General features: G+C 39.3%; 3 protein-coding genes across 5 annotated transcripts; 1 reads left to right on the top strand and 2 right to left on the bottom strand.

The window, feature by feature from the left end:
- Positions 1 to 26: 26 nt before the first annotated feature.
- On the bottom strand, positions 27 to 2326 carry LOC145490269 (uncharacterized). 2 transcript variants are annotated; one of them, XM_081469396.1, is made up of 4 exons: positions 2107 to 2323; positions 984 to 1515; positions 839 to 880; positions 27 to 307 (listed from the first exon to the last, which is right to left on the bottom strand). In XM_081469396.1, exons 2-4 carry the CDS (start codon positions 1507 to 1509, stop codon positions 261 to 263), a joined length of 615 nt encoding a protein of 204 aa, XP_081325522.1. In that variant the 5' UTR covers positions 1510 to 1515; positions 2107 to 2323; the 3' UTR covers positions 27 to 260. The 2 variants fall into 2 exon arrangements, with proteins under 2 accessions (XP_081325522.1, XP_081325521.1); XM_081469395.1 differs by lacking the exon at positions 27 to 307 and having other exon boundaries at positions 314 to 880; positions 2107 to 2326.
- A 1105-nt stretch (positions 2327 to 3431) lies between these two features.
- LOC145491106 (FERRY endosomal RAB5 effector complex subunit 3-like) lies at positions 3432 to 12462 on the bottom strand. The gene is made up of 13 exons (XM_081470245.1): positions 12087 to 12462; positions 11222 to 11549; positions 11020 to 11119; positions 9440 to 9551; positions 9057 to 9093; positions 8560 to 8657; positions 8263 to 8347; positions 7464 to 7582; positions 6881 to 7057; positions 6103 to 6305; positions 5050 to 5107; positions 4480 to 4547; positions 3432 to 4326 (listed from the first exon to the last, which is right to left on the bottom strand). Exons 1-13 carry the CDS (start codon positions 12268 to 12270, stop codon positions 4228 to 4230), a joined length of 1668 nt encoding a protein of 555 aa, XP_081326371.1. The 5' UTR covers positions 12271 to 12462; the 3' UTR covers positions 3432 to 4227.
- A 7-nt stretch (positions 12463 to 12469) lies between these two features.
- LOC145491107 (ER membrane protein complex subunit 6-like) lies at positions 12470 to 17379 on the top strand. Of its 2 annotated transcripts, XM_081470247.1 has the most exons (6): positions 12470 to 12562; positions 12923 to 12983; positions 13752 to 13854; positions 14692 to 14784; positions 16017 to 16036; positions 16392 to 17379. In XM_081470247.1, exons 1-6 carry the CDS (start codon positions 12538 to 12540, stop codon positions 16420 to 16422), a joined length of 333 nt encoding a protein of 110 aa, XP_081326373.1. In that variant the 5' UTR covers positions 12470 to 12537; the 3' UTR covers positions 16423 to 17379. The 2 variants fall into 2 exon arrangements, with proteins under 2 accessions (XP_081326373.1, XP_081326374.1); XM_081470248.1 differs by lacking the exons at positions 12470 to 12562; positions 12923 to 12983; positions 13752 to 13854; positions 14692 to 14784 and adding an exon at positions 14809 to 15414.
- The last annotated feature ends 2142 nt before the right edge of the window (positions 17380 to 19521 follow it).

Raw genomic sequence — 19521 nt, 5'->3', positions numbered from 1 at the left:
CCTTCTTGAGGTACTTCTTCTTTATGTACGTAGCATATTTAGAGCTGGGAACAAAAAAATTACCCCGAGTAGACAACACCATCGATCAACCACCAGGCCATAAATGTTCACAGAAAATCATTTCCACTTGCAATTTTTTTTTTTTAGCATTACACTATCTTTATTTTATTCAGATGCTGAAAATTACAACCAGAGTTTACGTTATTTACGTGCTAAGCTCCAAGTTTCCGTCAAAATGGATCAAAAAATTTGGAAGACAATTAATGTGCCAACATGTCCTCCAGCTCGGCCCTCATTTCGGTAAGACCTTTGAAAAGAAACAAAGGTTGTGAAGAAGTTAACAAACAGGGAAGAATTAGTGTTTTACTGTTTCTTATATGCTGTGAAGGTGGTGCTGACTTTTTCGTGTAAGTAGGCCTATATAGTGGGTCAACATTGAAGAGCGGTACGTCATGGTGTGATACCGTATAGGGCTGGTGCTGTTTATTATGCTGTACAAGGTGGTTCTAACTTTTAAGTCTATGGATGAAACCGTAGTGTGTGACCATTCAAATGAAAGCTATTGAGCGGTACTTTCATGTGGTACTGTTTATTATGCTGTACAAGGTGGTTCCAACTTTTAAGTCTGGGGATGAAACCCTAGTGCGTGACCATTCAACTGAGAGCTATTGAGCGGTACTTTCATGTGCACATGCTAATGTTTACTATGCTGTATAAAGAGGTTTTAGGCTTTTCAGGAGTCTGGATAAACACTAGTATGTGGTACTGTCTCTTGATCCGCGGATGGGACACGGGGACAAGTGGGGCTGGGTGGAGATCTTAAAGTAATTGTTCTCACCTCTCTTAAGATTTAGAATTTCTTTCTCGAATTCGTCGTCTCCTGAGAGGGTTAGAAAAGTAATAAATCAAGACAATTTATAGTTTATTGATTAAAACAGACAATGAAAAGTGGCCGGGCTACTCTCTATCTTCATTGTCCTCACCGTACTCTCCTCCGGTGTTGTCCACATCGTACCAAGCCTCGTCTTCTACACCGGTCTCTTCCTCCTCTTCCTCCTCAACTTTTTGTTCCTCACCCTCTTCCTCGTCCCAAGCCGCTTCGTCCTCTTCCTCGTCCCAAGCCTCGTCTTCTTCACCGCTCTTTTCCTCCTCTTCCTCCTCTTCTTCCCCTTCCTTCTCACCCTCTTCCTCGTCCCAAGCCGCTTCGTCCTCCTTCTCGTCCCAAGCCTCTTCGTCTTCTTCTTCGTCCCAAGCTTCTTCATCTTCTTCCTCGTCCCAAGCTTCTTCGTCTTCTTCCTCGTCCCAGGCTTCTTCGTCTTCTTCCTCGTCCCAAGCCTCTTCGTCTTCTTCCTCGTCCCAGGCGTCTTTGTCTTCTTCCTCGTTCAAGGCGTCAACTCTCTCTTTCTGAACCTCGTCCCACTCTTCCTCGTCATCCCATTCAGGAACAGGTTTCGCTTTGGCGATCGACAGAGCAAACAGCACCAAGACGATCTTCAAAGTACCCTTCATTTTGATCTAGGTTAGACACAAAAAAGTACAAAAATGATTAAAAAAACAAACAACTAAACAAGCTCACTCAAAACATTAAGTGAGAACTTCCGTTAGTGGTGGTCATATTTTACCTATTGTAGCTAAAATCAATATTTATGCACACTTTTTGCATGTATCGAGGATCATGAGAGTCGATCAGAGCAGAGCGCGCAAATTTATCTCCGATTCTATATCCATAGTTTTCCTTTCTCGGCGGTTTTCAATCAGTCAATTCCGCTCAAAGATAGCAGAATATAATGCATGCACTCTCTTGCAGACAGCGGGATTGTACGAAGAATTTAAGCTGAATTTCTGTAACTTGACACAAGTAATATCGTAATGATTTTAAAAATGGCTTCTTTTCTATTTTCAAATTTTTAAAAAGTACGGAGGTTGAAAATTAAAGAAATGTGAGGGATCTTCAATTTAATGGGATTTAATCTTATTAGTAAAACTGAAGTATCCTCCGAACTCGTTGTAAAAATCATATTTAGCGCGTTCTAATCAAAACTCTCCGGCGAGCTGAATGTGAGTGAAATACTGAACACACATTGTTTTTACGAAATAGAAACCTACCACAAGCAGTATTCAGTGTCGGGCAGAAGAAACCCTTTTTCCTCGACTAAACGCACGAGAATCGAGCGGATTTTATGTCTACTCCGTGTCGTGTCTTCCAAACAGTAAATGCATAAATTTTCCAACAGTTCTATTCATTTGTCTTGGCTTCTCCAAGGAAACGGATCTTGTTCAAGAAGAACGCGATCATTGGCGCAGCGTTACTCGGAGTAAGAAATGTAAATTCAAAACTGATTCAAGTTAATTTTTACATTCAATATATAGTAGAAGAAATTTTAACTCGATTACTAAGAAACTTTCGTTTTCACAGATTTGCTTTTTTGCGCGCTCCTGGCCAAAACAGATTTTTTTTTTTTTTCAACTCGACCTTCTTTACCTTATATTTTATCAATAATTACGACAACACAAAAACACATTAGGTAATTGCAGGCATGAATAAAGATTTTACAAGTTCAAAGCAATTTTTCGTTAAATTAGTTTCCATTTTTTGTCCTGGATTCGATTAAAAGCTAGTTGCGGGTTAATTGAGAGTTACAAGCGGACCATAGTTCCGTCAATTCTTGGGTCCTGGTCAGCTTAATTGTAAAACGCATTGAACCAATGAAGCCTGAATTTAAAGGAGCTACCTCATGGTTTGCGCATCTTGAAAAGGTTAGCCTAAATATTTCAAGTTCGCCGTTTGCAATCCGTGTCAATCTTGCCCATCTTTAACCATCCTTGTTCCGGTATGGTTTATTGTTCTCTTTGGTGTTTTTCCATTTCAGTGAACAACTATTTTCTCATTTCCTTCAATTTAAAGGCGATTCTGTACCCGGCCAAAATAACTCAAAATACCGTGACTGAGCTCATTTAAGACTTCTTTTTCCGTTGTTTACTCGGGAAGCGTCCAGAGAAGCGATTGACACTCAGGCCAAAACCTATACGAAAATACTCAAAAATGTTCAGACTTGTTTCCGTGAAAGCCGTAGCGCGCGCAACTCCCCCGACCTCTGAGCGATGTAAATTAATTCCAGGCTCATGACAAGACTCGAGTCAAAACTGCGCTGCTTCCCGTCATTTTGATATATAAATTAAGTAATTTGAAAACAATACATTTTAATCAGTAATCAGGAAACCCAACTTAATTTACCCAGCACCTTAAATTTCACTTTGCAATAACCCTTTTCACGGTTACCTTTTCTCATTTACATCTCAAAGTAATCCAACGCGGATGCGACGCAATTTCGGGCAAGAACTACAAAATTGACCCAAATTGCTTCACATATATGCCAGATTATATTGTAATGCAAATGAGAAAAAATTAACCGTGAAAAGAGAAATTAGTGTCTAATTTAACGTGTAGAAGGCTCGCAACTGATGTTTTCTTCTGACGAAATTTTCAGTCAAATTTCGTTGGAAAAAGTTCTTTCACCAGTTTATTTATAACTGAATTTTATTTCTACGAAGGCCAAGTTCAATTTGCACCTTTGGGAAGAAACACTACGAAAACTGTTAGTTTCTCCGTGTTCAGCTCTGCTCAGTACAACTGTTCAAACGTGAATGTCCCATTCGTCACATTTCTGTGTACTGAAAAATGTAGTTAATTCTTATTTATTTATTTATTTTATTTTTATTTTTTTGCTTTTTTTATTTGGAGAGGGAGGGAGAACAATTTTGGTCTGTGAGGATTAGTCTGGTATAACCGAAGGCTTGTTTTTAAGCCGATAACTGTCACAACGGTAGGAAATATTCCCAACAGCAATCCACTTCCATCTTCGCCATCGATTGTCATCCTTTCCTCCCAATCCCGCCATTTGTCGAGTTTTCTGTTACAAATTTCAAACCATCATTGCTTGGGACATATCAATTCGTGGGCCTTGACTGGAAAATACGCGCAATGGCCAATGGGACTTCATCTGCTGGTGCCGAACGGTATCACGGGATAGGTACGTGTGATGTCATTGGCTGGCGCTGGACTGCATCATGGGGTAGGTACGTGTGATGTAATCTGCTGGCCCCGAACAGCATCATGGGGTAGGTACGTGCGAGGTCATCTGCAAGTGCCGAACAGCATTACGGTGTAGATACGTGTGAGGTCATCTGCTGCTGCTGATCAACATCACGGGGTAGGTATGTGTGAGGTCATCTGTTGGCTGTTGAGGTGAGGTCCAGTGGAGTGGATACACGGAAGATACTGGAGAGCATTTGACTAAACGACGTAAACATCTCCTCAGATATGCCCTAAACAAGGAAAACGAAATGGTTCCAAAGTAAGAATAAACGAAAATGTTCCACATTTTACACATTTAGGCTGAAAACTTGCCCGTTTATGAAGAAATTTTTCCTTTGCATAAGTAGACACTTCATTTGCAATCGAAAGGGAAATATTCTCACCTTGGGCACCATGAATTGTAAATTCAGGGACTCTGCTCCACTCCACGTGCTGCATTCCATCATGAAACCTGCATCGAATAACAACATACATTCAAATGAATGAATGGAATTGTTCACTGGGATAACTGGAAACAGCAAAGTGTCATGTCCACTCTATGAAATAAACCATGCCGATGTCACATATCCATCCATTACACGCGACTCTCTCGTACTTACAGGTAACTATATGAGCAAGGTAAAGTTACGTCTGCTTACGAGCAAGGTGGCCAATCAGGCGGGAGCTTATCCCGGTTTCTGTAGCATGAAGCGACTAGGATCATTTCTACTCCCCCCTGGATGGGATGCTAGTCCATCGCAGGGTTACCCCCAGCATTTAGTTCGCCGGTACCCATTTATACACCTGGATGGAAAGAGGTAGTGCGAGCGTTTAAGTGTCTTGCCCAAAAACACAACACAATGTCCCCGGCCAGGGCTCCAACCCGGACCGCTCGATGCGCAGACGAGCGCACTAACCATGAGGCCATTGCGCCTCCCACGCTATGTGAGCAAACTATTATTTCATTTATTTACCTTTCACACATTTAAACATCAATTCTGCTCTTTTCATACACCAAGACACAGTCATTTCCTGAAAAAAGGAGAGCAGTCAATATTTTGCTGGAAAAGGTTAAATTCCAAAGGCTACTTCTTTTAAGATAAAAAATGACTATTTGAGAGAGTTATCATCTATACATTGTTGTCGTTTCGATCTCCCACGAACGGAAAACAAAAAAGTGTCCGAAGGGCCTAACAAATAAGACTAATCCACAGAAACGAACACAACAGCAAGTTCGTGATCCAGTTTTCGGTTTAAATATATTAAAAGGAAATGATGCCAGAAACCTAAAGACGCAAAAAGTGATTTGAAACGGACCCTTATCACCAACTTCGTTCCCAGAACTTTTCCCTTAGCGAAAAAGAAAGAAACTTCTTCATGAGTCCTGGGAACGAGGTTGCGTTATCACGTGAACAACGCAGTTCCAAACATGTCTTGAATGCGCAAATACTCCAAACAAAAATCCTTTGGTATCAATGTGAACAAAATAGCATGCAGACAGGCCTCGAAAACGATACTTCTTTAAAAGAGAGGAACTTCTTCATGAGCGGGGGTATCGGGAGGGGGGTGTGTGTCTCTATAAAGTTCTATACGGGGAAGCTCCTTCCCTAGGCTCAACCCGTTACCCTTTCGCACACCATTTTGATAGAAAAGATACCGCTTTTGTAGACCTTTAATTGAAAAAGGCACCCCTTTCATACTGAGATTTTCATAGCTGGCCAGTATGATGAATAAGTCACCAAAAACGAAAGTCTTCTTGTCATTTTCATGTTGTGTCTAATAAATGAAATGGTATAGCTATAAGATGCGTCTGTTGAAGGTATTTCAATTAAAAGCCCTTCAAAATAACTAAATGAAAGACTTCCTTACCCTTTCATATACCTCAGCTTGAGAAATCTTTTATATACCTGAAACCTGACAAAGGTACCCCCTTTGGGCAGAGCCTCCCCGTACAGGATATTATAGAAAGTAACCCCCCTCCCCCACCGCCAACCCCCCGGGATAGTGTGCCTCCGATTGATACTGACCTCTGTCATTTCATGAAATAACAGCAATGGAATAGTGATGGTGGTTATGCTGTGCCTGACAGCTGTATGCAATGCATTCCTCAAGCCTACTATCACTGGATTCCGCGTGCTAATCGTTGAAGATTTCACGCTATCATCCACAACCAGATGAAATACAACATGGACTTCGGCAAGGTTAGAATGCCGTGTGATGTAAATATCTCCTACATTGAACAATAAAGAGACGTGCAGTCAGAATCTTAATGTTTGAATACCCTCAATGCCGTCCACTTACAGCGCCTTGGAAGCTTTTTGGTGATTTTTTTTTTTTTCTCAATGTTTTTGGTTTGATTCTTTACTTTGCGGAGTTAAAGGAGCTAAGTCACGGTTTGCGCATCTTGAAAAGTTTAGCCTAAATTTTTCAAGTTCGTCGTTTGTAATCCGCGTCAATCTTTTCCATCCTTAACCATCTTGTTCCTTTATGGTTTGTCATTATCTCTTTGGTGTTTTTCTATCTTAGTAAACTACTATTTTCAGGTTTCCTTCGATTTAAAGGTAATTTTGTACGTGGCCAAAATAACTCAACACACCGTGACTGAGCTTCTTTAAGGTACAATTGAATCCCTCTATCTCGAAACCTCAAGGGAAATGAAAAAACGTTCGCGATAACAGGAGCTCAAGATATAACCGATAATAAATGACTTAGAAGTTAAGGTGTCACCCATGACATATATTACAGATGATAATTCCATCCTAGTTCCTCTTCGGAGATACCTTACTAAAATCTCTTAAAACCAACCTGTATTGAGTGTTATAGGGCGAAGAGCAGAATCAGCTGATGGAAGTTGCTGCTGGCTGCCAGCAATGGATTTACTATGCTCTTTTCTTTCAAACAGTTGTTGAATGAGGCACAGTTGTTTGTCAAGGTCAGGAAAATGAAATTCTGTTCCAGACTTCTGGCAGATCTTGGCAAAGTCTAAAAAAAATAAATAAATAGAAAATAAATGAATAAAAAGATCTTGGCAAAATCTAAAAAGTAAAGATTTCACGCAAAGGTTATTCAGCAGGGAGTCTTTTAATGTAGCTCAGAATTTTTGTGCCATTACTAACTTTTGTTTGTAACTGTTTGAAAACAACTAACAAGTATAAGAAGCTAACTGTTTTATAAAACTTTTTGATAACACATCCACTAGCCTCTGTGCATACTTTGCTTATGTTCTTTGCTCTAACTGCAAGTTCACAAAGTCTAAAGCTTCCAATAGCATTGTGAAATTAGTTATAAAAAGTCAATTAATTTGACCAGTATGTTACAAAAAAATTGCTTTTACGAATAATAACTACATGTATGATGTACTGTAGCAGAGGAAAAAAAGTTGTCATACGTTTCATGATTCCCGAGTACGTGTTCAGGCGATCTTCTACCAACAAAATTAACCCTGCAAGTGATTCAGAGTACAGTGACAAAGCTGTCTGGATTCTGTGTGGCTGGGACAACACTGATCTGAACAAAAAAAGAACAAACAAGACAACAGTTGGCTCAGTTTTATCATTTACATGTAGAGCTCGTAATGAAAATTCACTGACAAAAGTTTAAAGTGCTAGGTACTATGATCAAACTTTTACCCCTGGAACAGGATTCCACAAAAGATTAAAAATGTTGTTTCCCGTTCGCAAATAACTGCATATCTTGAAAAGTTTGAAAAATGTGTAAAGCATGCGAATGAGATGACTGATGACCTCAGGCATTCAACCCAATATTCCATCAAGTATTTTTAAACTGGAAATATCTTGGTCAACTTGTCCTACAAAGTTCGTTATTCTCAAAACAAGTTTGCAATGTTTGGCAATGTATCGATGGTGAAACAAGTTAAATACAGAACAATCTTGGAAATAGAAGGACTAGCTTCCCAGTGGGAATAGCTTCACTCCAGGTTGCTTTCCACTTACGAATCAGGCATTCTGTGCCATCTTTTATCAGCTCCACCCCTATTTTTGAATTGGCAAGAGAAGCTCCACCTGCACCCCATGCTCTGCCTCCACTGCCTATGAACCATTCCTCTACTCTTCCCAGTTGGACCCAAAAATATGAGCATAATTTTTATTCTTCGAACTGTACAAAAGTTATCTAGTACAGTAGGTTCATAAAAGAGATAGACCCTTGTATTAGAATAACATCCTTACCCTCCAGGTCTGGTCTTGTGTTTGCACAAGTCTAGGACATTACCGCTGATCAATCGAAGATTATGTGTTGTTTTTTTCTGAGCCCCTATAATGACAACAGAGATCAGACAATAATTATTATTATTGACTGAGTAGGAGGTCTGGATGGGAAAGTGTTTGTCTTACTCAAACAAGGGCAGGGGAGTTACAGCAGAGAGGTCCGGAAACAAACATTGTGGAAATGTCTTCAGTGGTTAACCCAAACTTCACTGAGTTTTGTATTTAAAGGAAGGAATAGTTAAACAGCATTTCACTCACCCAGGAGGATGGTAAAGCTCTCCTCAAGTCTGAAATCATGCTCAGTAGTGGAAAACTCATTTGCTACTGGTATGCTCTGAACTGACATGCTACGATTCCTGTACGAGTTAAATAGAATAAATTAGCGACCAGAAGAAAATAGTCTGTGCTTGGAACTGAACATGTAAAATAGGACACTGAACTGTAACTGTAAGGTAAAGTCTGCATACAAGCCAAGTGGCTCATCAGGCCAGAGGTTATCACGGTTTCTGTAGCATGAAGCAAATAGGAGTATTTCTACACCCCCCTGGATGGGATGCTAGTCCATCACAGGGTAACCCCCAGCATTACACCTGGGTGGAGAGAGGCACTGTGGAAGTAAAGTGACCTGCCCAAGAACACAGCAGAAAGTGCCCCCGGCCAGGGCTCAAACCCATAGACCGCTCGATCCTGAGTCTAGTGCGCTAACCATGAGGCCACAGTGCCTCTGTAACTACATACAAATAAAAAAAACTTACTTCCCAAGTGAAAAAGAGTCTAAAGCTGATGATGGATCTGCAGAACAAAAAAGAAAACAACAAAGAAACAACTGAGTCCAAAACTGAGAAATCATTATATACTAAAAAAACAAGGAGAGTACAGAAACACAAGGTACAGCAGAGAACTCCTTGCACCTGTCCAGTGTTCTTAAGATTGCCCGCATTTTCTTCACCATGATAACTTAATAAGTCAACAGTTAACAAGCAACCAACTGATTGTTCCAGCTGAAGGCAAATAACTGTCTACTAGAAACAGTGCACAGGCACATCAGCTGATCACTGACAGACCCTGTCTTCACAGTCTGAACCGAAATGGTTTCAACAAGAACTCTCAAAAAAAAAATTTAGCAAACTAAATTAACCTGAGTTGACACGGACCATATCTTCATGCACCTTTGTTACCCACTCCCTGTACTCTCTCTTCTGCATCTCCTGGAGCTGTGATAGTTCACTGGACCAGTATGTTTCCAGCATCTAAGAAACAAAAAAATAAATAAATTTATATTTAAGTGTTAAAGTGTTAAGCATTTCAAAATAAAAATGAGTGATAGAAATTTTACACAACGTTTCGATGTCGTCATGACATCATTATCAAGTGACAAGAAAATAACGGTTCAACAGTGTTATATATGCGGTGAGAGGTGTGATTGTTCATTGACATATTTGTTTAAACAAATAGTTTCGCGCGGATGGAATCCGATTGTGTGTTCAGGCTAGGTTTCTTCTTTCTAATAAACAGCATTTCGTAAATCAAACAATCCATCCGCGCGAAACTATTTGTTTAAACAAATATGTCAATGAACAATCACACCTCTCACCGCATATATAACACTGTTGAGCCGTTATTTTCTTGTCACTTGATAATGATGTCGTGACAACATCAAAACGTTGTGTAAAATTTCTATCGCTCATTTTCATTTTGAAATGTTTATCGAAATTTAATCTCATTCAAATTAAAGTGTTAAGTACAGTACCAATTGGGGACACTGAAACAAGCAAACAAATATTTTAAATTAAACAGAAATTTGTTAAAAATCCTAACTGGTGCAAGGCTGACCAGTTAGCTATTTACAAAGTGTGGGGGAGTTGAATGTGGGACCACCAAACACAAATCCACCAGTGGCAGACAGGAGTATTTAAACTCTGGACCTCCAGATCACAAATCCAGCACCCTTAACCACTAGGCCACATTGCCTCCAAAGAACACACACAGAATGCATCATTACTGTAAATAATTATTGTCAGGATCACTTGCCACTGTTAGATTCATTTGAAAATCATTCCATGAAAGACCAGTGGTAAATCTAGTGGAGGCCCCCCCCCCCCCCCCCCTCCTATTTTGGGAAAAAAAAAAAAGAAAATCACAGAAGGAAGAAAAGCTGGCAAGGCACATAAAACAAACTATCCCCCACCCCTCCTCTTTGCTCAAGGTCTGGATCCGCCACTGAAGATTACAACTGGTGGGTAAGTGTCAAGTAGTCTTGGGCAATGATTCACCTTAAGATACCTTTAAGACACTGAAATTTATATGCAGTTAAATACAACAATACAATAATTATTATCTGCATGTAAGTTAACAATGAAGAATAACTGGCATTCGTCAGGTGATCAGCAGCTCCTGGATGGTAGGGCAGGCACAAGAGCACTCCATCATAATAGTGTGTTTGAATGTAGCATAGTGCAATGGAGTTCTGTGGAGGATCACTCAATTGTACTTGGAATTTTAGACAGTATCGCCAATAATTGCTAAGGAGTAAGACCTCTGCTACAGTCGCCACATTCATGAGGATCTACAACTGGGAAAGTTGAAGTAGCTCCCTAACCAGGCATTCTTTTTGCTTGTCATGGGTCACACACTCTTCCCTAATGGGGGTCGGGAAGGAGTACGTACAGAGTCAAAATGCCTGCAGTTAGAGATAGAATACATAAACAACAAACTCACTTGTGCATCTTCACAATGCCTGGCAGCCAAATCATTGACGTCTTTGTCAGTAGTGACAAGGCCAAGATTATTAATGGAGTCCTCCATTTCTCGTTGATGCCTAAAAGGATGAGTTAAGACATTAAAGTTGAGATAAAGAGCTCTGACTGTATAAGCTAGTTTGACCCCAGTACGACTTAATCTACCTTAACGTCAAACTCACTTTTCTTCCATGGTTTTAATTGCATTCTCCTTTTTGGAGGCAGCATCGTCCATTGCCATGGCATAGGTATTCTCCAGTTGCAATAGTGTTTCTAGTGCAGCTGAATGGATCAGGGAATGGTACATCTCAGAGAACACTGACTCTTCACTCTTGTCATTAGCAGAGCTGTAGCTTGCATGTTCTTGAGTAAAAGTATTTGACCAAGACGAGACATAATCAGCTGTGTTTTGGGAAGACTGATTCATTTGTTCAAGAGCTGCACAGGCCATTTTGTCATGAAGATCTCTACATGAAGACTTGTTGAACTCATCTAAAGTCTTTGTTAGCTCTACAGGAGAAAGATTAGATATATTTCTTACTAGAAATCAACCACACAATGTTATTAAGATTTGAACACTTTCACTCCCAAGAGTGAAAGTACTCTACATTGTTGAGAATGGCTCCCTTTCTAAGCCATCACTATCAATCAACCCCTCTCCCCCTATTTATGCACCTATCATTGTTAAGCCCAAGGGGGGGGGGGGGGGACAGGTTACCCATGGGGATTTGATTGTGAGGTCTGTCTCCTGGATAGGATTTCGATTGTACATGATATCCCCAGGGTGAATAATTTGACGTGGTTGCCATCTTGAAGGACCAAGAGAGTCTAGTAGTGAACCATCATCTATTTATGAGGTTTCTTTGCCCCAGGCTGGGGAACTTTGATCATGCTGTCCTGGGGGTGGGGATTTTGACCTTTTTTTTTAAGAAAATGTCAAAATCCCCACCCCCTGCACGTCCCTCCTGCCGTTCAAGCTTAACATTGATGCATTGTTGGCCATACAATGTAGGTGCATTTAATAGAAAAACCCTAGGATTTTCTTACCTGGTTCCAGATAACATGGCAAATTGTGGAAAGAAATCAGTCTTTGCACAAATTCCTTGGCGCCAATCTTCAGTGGAATTGGTATTGGTACAGTGAGTCTCTGACGTTTTCCACTGTCTTTAAAATCGAACACAAACTCGCGCTTCTGATCCTCGTATGTCGAACCAAGTAATACGTCCACCATGCTTCCTCAATTAAATTCTACTCGTAGTTTTACCTTCTACATTCAAAAATCGTGGTCAAATATAAAACAGAAGGCTAGAAATTGTTTCCTGCTGATCTCAAATGGCAAAACACAGCGAAAGAAGCTATGTTGCAGCCAGAAAGTGGAGTGCAGCTTGTACCAGTCAGTATGTTTTGTCTTCCATGTTTCAGATCCCACAGAGAAGGATTGGTGACTAGCTATCTCTTGAGCCCACGAACATAGCTGCTGACAGTTCAAAATTTCAAGATGGCGGAAGGAGAACATGTTCACGGTAAAACCTCCAATTTTCTTTAAATTATTAGTTGATCTTGTCGGCGATGTAACATTTTCTTTATAAATTATAATTTTAAATGAATCTTTTCATTTTTGATGATTTCATTTCGGTCATTTAGCTCACTGTAGTTAGTTACAAGGACAAAATCTTGGCTTGCCTTTTATGAGTTTTATCAAAATCAAACATTTTAGCTTTGAAACCCATCAAACATTTTACACTCTGCTCGAAAGCTTTCTTTCTTTAATACCCTCTTGTATCCAGAAGCACTTCGAAAAAAAAGATCTTGTATTGTTAAATAATGTTTAAAAATGCTTATCTTTTTGGCATTTGTTGTTTCTTGATGTAATCTGTATATAGGGAAAGAGGAGGCCTTCAGTCCTTTCTCCATCATGGCTAACAATAGCATTATTGACTTTTGGTAAGTTTGCGATGTTGAATAACAAAAATCAGTGGATAAAGTCACAGGCACACACCAAAGTCTTAGCTCACTCTAGAGCGAATTATAATAATATGTTATTGCTTCTCAGATCTATACACTGCATACCAAAAAAACTGGCAAATGACAGCCGCTGCTTGGGAGGCAGTCTTCTCCTTCTGCCACAAATGCTATAGATCTACATATTGATCATGGTGTTGTCAGTCTATCTTCTTTTCAGAGGCCTTGATCATACCCCAGTACGATCGAGGCATACGTAAAATGTTCCAAGCATCTCACTGTACTGGGTTTTTGGTTTGGCTCAAAAAAAAATTGTTGCCCATGTATTACTGTATTACATAGTCAGCTGAAGACAATTCTTATTTGAGCTCTGGTCAGGATCATTGTGTTGTTCTTAGGCAAGACAGTAAACTCTCCCAGTGTCTCTCCCCCCTAGGGGTATAAATGGGTACCAGATAATTGTTGGGTTAACCTTAAAGAATGTTCTGGAGTATCCTGCCATGGAGTAGTCTCCCATCCAGGGGGGGCAGTAATGCTTTTAGTCATTTCATGTTATAGAATCCAGAGTTGAGCACCAAGATCTTTGACCCAGTTGGCCTTAAAAAGCTTTCCTTGTACTTCAATTTACTATTAGGCATCATATGAACATGTTATATAGAGTGCCACTGTGTCCTGTTATAGAGCCATATTTTTATTTCCATTCGTTCACAACTCATTTGAACATTATTGCTTGAAAATTTCTTTCTGTAGCCGGACATCACTGGCATCTATGGCAGGCATATGTGCTGGTATTCTTGGTCTGACAGGTCTTAAAGGCTTCATCTTTTATTTTATAGCTTCTTTCTTCATGTCAGTAAGTATTTCAATCAATTACATGGTTATTAGTCTTGGTGGTGTAGATAATACTTACTATACATAAGTACATACTCAATTCAAAAGTAAGCAAGCATCTCTGTGCATATTTAACACTTTCTTCTCTGAGAGGGCACTTGGACTTAATGTTTGGCTTGTTGCACTGAGAAAATTTGCATAACAACTGGGTGCTTTTTCAAAGGGCGGTGAGGACATTTCAAACATCATATGCTACATTAGTACTTGGCTGGTTATTTAGCTGTAATTTGTCTTTATTGCCAAGCTTCATCCCTCCAGGATTCTCAGTAGCATTTTGATCAGGTGGCTAAAGATATACAACAGGTGGCAAGCAAGCAAGACTATACAAGCCCATGTATAAGCCCTCTATTTTCATACCAAAACAGGCAGCTACTTGTGTCGTGACCTGTAGAAGGTGAAAATCATCTTCTGCTGAGAACACTGCCATGACATAAACATGAAGATGATGTTCGAGGAGAAGGCCCATGGGGTCATGGAGGCACACTGGTATAGCAGAGTTGAAAGAAAATGATGTGACTTGGGCCGCTGCCAAGAAAGCAGTCCAAAACAGGATTAGATGGAATTACGCGATCATGGTGTCAGACTTATGCTCCGTAAGGAACCAAGAAGCCTAAAGAAGAAGAAGAATGTTAAAATAAGTGTGTTGAACATTGTACAATGTATTAAAGGGAAGTTTGATTCACTAGTTGCCTAAAAGTGTAGACTGAGTTTGTTCCACTTGTTGGAAATCTAAATTGGTTAGGTTATCTCTTTGCCGACCCGTACTGGGAAAATTAATTTACTCATTGCTTTCTTTCAGATTCTAATTTGTTTAAAGGCAGGCACCCAGTGGAGAAAATTTTTCTTCTCATGGTGGGATCTCAGCACATCAGGAATCTTTGGAGGAATATTTGTATCCTTATAATCAGTAATTTAATTTGTTTTTAAAATACTACTTAAGACAATTCAGTATGAAATGAAGCTACATGTAAATCATCTGCAATATGATGTTATTTAATCTAGTTATTTGAATGAATACTTTATTGAAATATTCAAAAAACTGATTAGAAGTAATAACACAGGTTATAAAAGGAAACCAGAGAATCTAAAATATATTTAGTTTTCAGAGCAAACTTCAAAAAGTGGGCTTGTTGATGACATGTTAATGTGAACAACATCAGGTTTACAATAAAATTAAAACATATAATTTTGCCAGTCAGGAGGTCTGTACTGGGAAAAACTGTACCTGAGGCCTTAAGTACAACCCGAGGCCCAGACTAAGGGCCCTAATTGAGACCGAGGGTACAGGTTTTCCCAAGACAGACTAACCAAGGCCGGCAAATACATGTTTATTTATTATTTGGAATCCATCCATTATTTGACTCTCTGTTAAATCTTTACATTTTACGTTGTTTTATGGTGTAATAAAAAGCTTGCCAAAGTTGGAAATCTCCAAGCGGTCTGTACTCTGCTCCAGATGGGAAAACCCAGATCGCTGGAGTTTGCAGGATTAGCCAATCAGATTCAATGATTTACCGTTACGGTAAGATTCTGGAACACTGAGAAACTGGAGAAAAAAAATAAAATATGATAAGATCTCAATTCTTATTTTGATCTCAGAATAAAATATGATAAGATCTCAATTCATATTTTGATCTCAGAATAAAATATGATAAGATCTCAATTCATATTTTGATCTCAGAAAACATTGTAAGGAGACAATTTCCTAATTGGTATTAAAATTTCATTGTATTGTGCTTTTGGGGTCACCATAAAAAGTTGGAAAAATAATCATTATGAATTCAAATTTCAGCAGCACATGGAAAAACAGTCTCAACTAAAACATCCACTCTTTACAAAGTATGTTTCATTTCTAGCACCCAATAATAAATAAAATACTGATTAGAAATAATTTTATTAAACGTACAGTGTAACATACAAAAAGACAGTATTTATGAAGTAAATTTACACAGGAACTGTACTCATAGGTCTTCATGATATTGCTGTTAACAATAACATTGTTATTTTGCTGTCTGCTTGTAAAATAATAAATACATGTACGTGTAAAAAATCCTTGATTAAGTTAGTTATTATTTTCCTTAACTGTTTATTTTTGTTTTGTTTTGTTTTGTTTTCTCTCTCCAGACATACCTATTATTTTGGACGTATCCTTTCTGAATATTTTAACTGTCTTAAATATAGAAGATGTTGCAAAGCAAGTAAAGTCTGTAGATGACATGACAAAAATGCTTTTTTATAAAGATTCATAAATTTTACTGGTACCTGTAAAAGAAAGTTTAGGTTTTTGGTTTACTTTATGTTGAAAAACTTACAGTGATCTTTAGTTCAAATGGGTGGTTTATTTTGGGTGGGGTCTAATTTGCAGAATTTTATTGTAAGGGAACTGTTTCAAGTTCACCAATTTGGGAACAGTGTTTTGGAAATTATTGTTGCGTTTGGGTGTGGGTATTGTTTATTGCCTTTAAAATCTTTTGTTGTAATTCCATTAACTTTGTCAAGGTTTTTGTATGGCATGGTTCATGTCTACTAACACAAGCAACGAACATTGACAGGAGAAAGAATTTTGAGTCACATGCAAGATGGTGTAGAAGAAAAAGCATTCACCAAGCAATTGTACTTTTGTTGTGCCTTAGTTTCTACATGTACAGGAGAAATTACTCAAGACTGAATATTTTATCGTTTATAAAACTTATTTCAACATCAGGATCGAACATTAGTCGACGGTTTTTTCCGCGGATTCTCATTGAAATTTTCCGAAGATCGCCCGATTCTTTGTTATCGAATCAGAACTAATCACGAGCGCTCCGAAAGTGTTATCGTTAGTGATTCGGCAGCTGTTTATTACGTTATTTCTGATAGCAACATCCTTGCCGAAAATTTAAGAGACAAGATTCCGAAAATGTGTTAATAGCTTCCTTGAAAGATTGGATTTGACTTGAACCAAACGTTTATATTGTTTAGATAACTTTACAAATTCTGGTCGTGAAACGTTAGTTGTAAGACCTCTTTTTCACGTGACAGCCTGTTTTACATGTGGAAGTTGCAGTTTGTTTTTTATTGAATAACGTTAAAAAGGATAATATATATGCCTTGTTGTTTGGCAGTTCTCTGAGATGTGCCTCAAGTTAAGACAGACGAGAAATTCAATGATCGTAATAATCACATAGATATTTAACTTGTTACAAACATGTACCGTGTTCTTTTTCTTTTTGTTTTCTCTTTCGCAAAGCAATAAGGTGGCCACACCAACCTGAAACAATACAAACAAGAAGGCTTTGTTGAACACCGCATAGGATTACTTTCCATTCTGCCTGTGAATATTGAATGGGGGAAGTAGTTTGTCTAGCGCATCTAGAAATAGATGGACAAAAGAGCTGTAACGAAACTAAGATATACTTCCTGCTGTACATACGATAGGATCGTAAACTATAAACTGCCTGAAAATGTACGTTATGTCAGTTCTGTTCAATAAAAGACGTGTTTTGTATCATTGTTCATTACACTGTTATTTCGAACTCCCGCTATTTCTAACTAATCTTCGTTTCTCCTGATAAGAGTTCAAAAATAGCGGGTTTTATATTTAACTGGTAGTAAATGACTGAAGGGCGAATCCAAGGCATAACAGCGGAAATAGTTTTGGGTTCGAAATAGCCAAGTTCGAATTATCGGGGTTCAACCAACTGCATCAGAACTTGTAAGAGATTTCTAGAGCTATCTACAGTTTGCATGCTGCCGAGCGTGACTAGCCACGCCTGCGCTATGGCCTGCGCTCGGAGTATTTTTTTTTTCGAATAATTTATTTATACACCGTGTATAAGAGCAGTTGATGAGCTGATATGGTCGTGTCTATAGAAAAAAAAAATGCTCTTTACATCGAAGATAGTAAAAAAAATAAATAAATAAATAAAAACTATTTCTAGTGTAAAATATTATAAGCTAAAAAGTTAAAAATGATAGAAAAAGTCGTTGTCGCTTGGAGACTTCTTATTAGGATCAAACGATATTTCATTAAAACACTTTTGACTAATGTTTTAAATTCGTTGAACCCCTTGCATGTTAATGAGTTGTGTAACAGATTCCATACTCTACTGCCTCTGTAGGCGAGCGGTCGTTTTAAAATTTCCGTTTTAGGTTGTGGCAATGGAAGTTTATTTTCATCCCTCAGTGTATAGAAGTTGTTCCGACTCTGAAATAACGGACTGAGCGGTGAGTGCGAGTTAATTGTATATATAACTTTGCTCATTCCAAAAACCTGGGCACTTGGTGTAAGTCATTGGAGTTTGTGTGTGATCTTGGCTGCAACGACGTGCATTCTCTCCAAATCTTGGAATAGCGTTTTGTTGCAGCTGCCCCAGATAAGCATTCCGTGAGTGACAGAAGGAAGAATGACTTTATAGTCGAAGGTTTCGAGGTGTACAGCTGGAAGGAAGTTCAGCTATCTAAGTAGGTTGAGCTTCCTGGCAAACAGTTTTATTGTCGCCTTGGGATGAGGGGTCCAACTGATTTGGCTATCCAAAACAACGCCGAGGCATCTGGTAGAGCTAAGTAAGTCGATTGAGGTACCACTGATAGTTACTGCTTGAAGGCAGAAGACAAATTTCTGTCTCGAAATCAGCATGGCTTCACTTTTCTTTAGCCTGCAAAACTGGCGTAGTTTTTTGCGTATTTTAGGAGAAAGGAGCCGAAAGCGAGGGAAGCGCAAACCGCGAGTCGCGCGCGAGGCGGGGAGCTCGCCGCTCTTCTCGTCAAAAGCGAAAGAAAAACGCGAAAGAGCTCTTCGCTCGATCTTCGCTCTTCCCGCGCGCTCGCCTCGCTTTTGGCTCCGTTCGCCTAAAAAACGCAAAAAAATACGCCTGTTCTGCAGGCTACTTTTCTTAGGATGGAGGACCATGGCATATCTCCTGCACCAATCAGCCACTATACAGATCCAGGGGCCTTGTCAGCTGCGGCTATGGCACGGTCGCAATCGTTTGCTTTACACCACAGTGTGGCATCATCAGCATACTTCTCGATAGCTGCGTTTTCGATTACATAGGTAGTGTCTGGGCGATTGTTGGTATAGAGGCTGAAGAGAATAGGTCCTAAAATGGAGCCCTGTGGTACCTCGCTGGTAACTTGGGCGAGACCGGAATTGCCCGCCCCAAAAACAGCGTATTGACACTTGCTAACCATAACCATAGGCATCCCATGATTTCAGTAAATCGGAAAAACCGGTAAGCACAAGCAGTGTACGAAGCTTACACGAAACAACATCACTTTGAGCACGTAACCATCCTACCACAAACTATGAGGTAGCTCCGTGAACATGAACCGAATCCTGCGCTGTGATTGGCTACCCGTGCGGGTATGATGGCGCTATTGCCCCCTCGGGATTACCCGCTGTCTCCCGCAACAAAATCGTGTTCTTTCTCCATGTAATGAATCCTTTATTGACCAAGCTTGTTTTATCAAGATATACGGGTTATTATTGCCCAAGCGTGAGGTCAAGATGGCTAGGTATTGGCCGAGTTCTTTTTTCTTGCGTATTTATAAACTCGCAAAAAAAATAAAATAAACAAAAAATATACTCGTGTTTATTGACTTCGACTTCGTCTTGGTCCATGAACACGCAAATAAAGGACTTGGCCAA

The sequence above is a fragment of the Orbicella franksi genome, chromosome 6, assembly GCF_964199315.1.
Source record: "Orbicella franksi chromosome 6, jaOrbFran1.1, whole genome shotgun sequence".
Taxonomy (NCBI): domain Eukaryota; kingdom Metazoa; phylum Cnidaria; class Anthozoa; order Scleractinia; family Merulinidae; genus Orbicella; species Orbicella franksi.
This window is presented reverse-complemented; position numbering and strand designations above follow the sequence as displayed.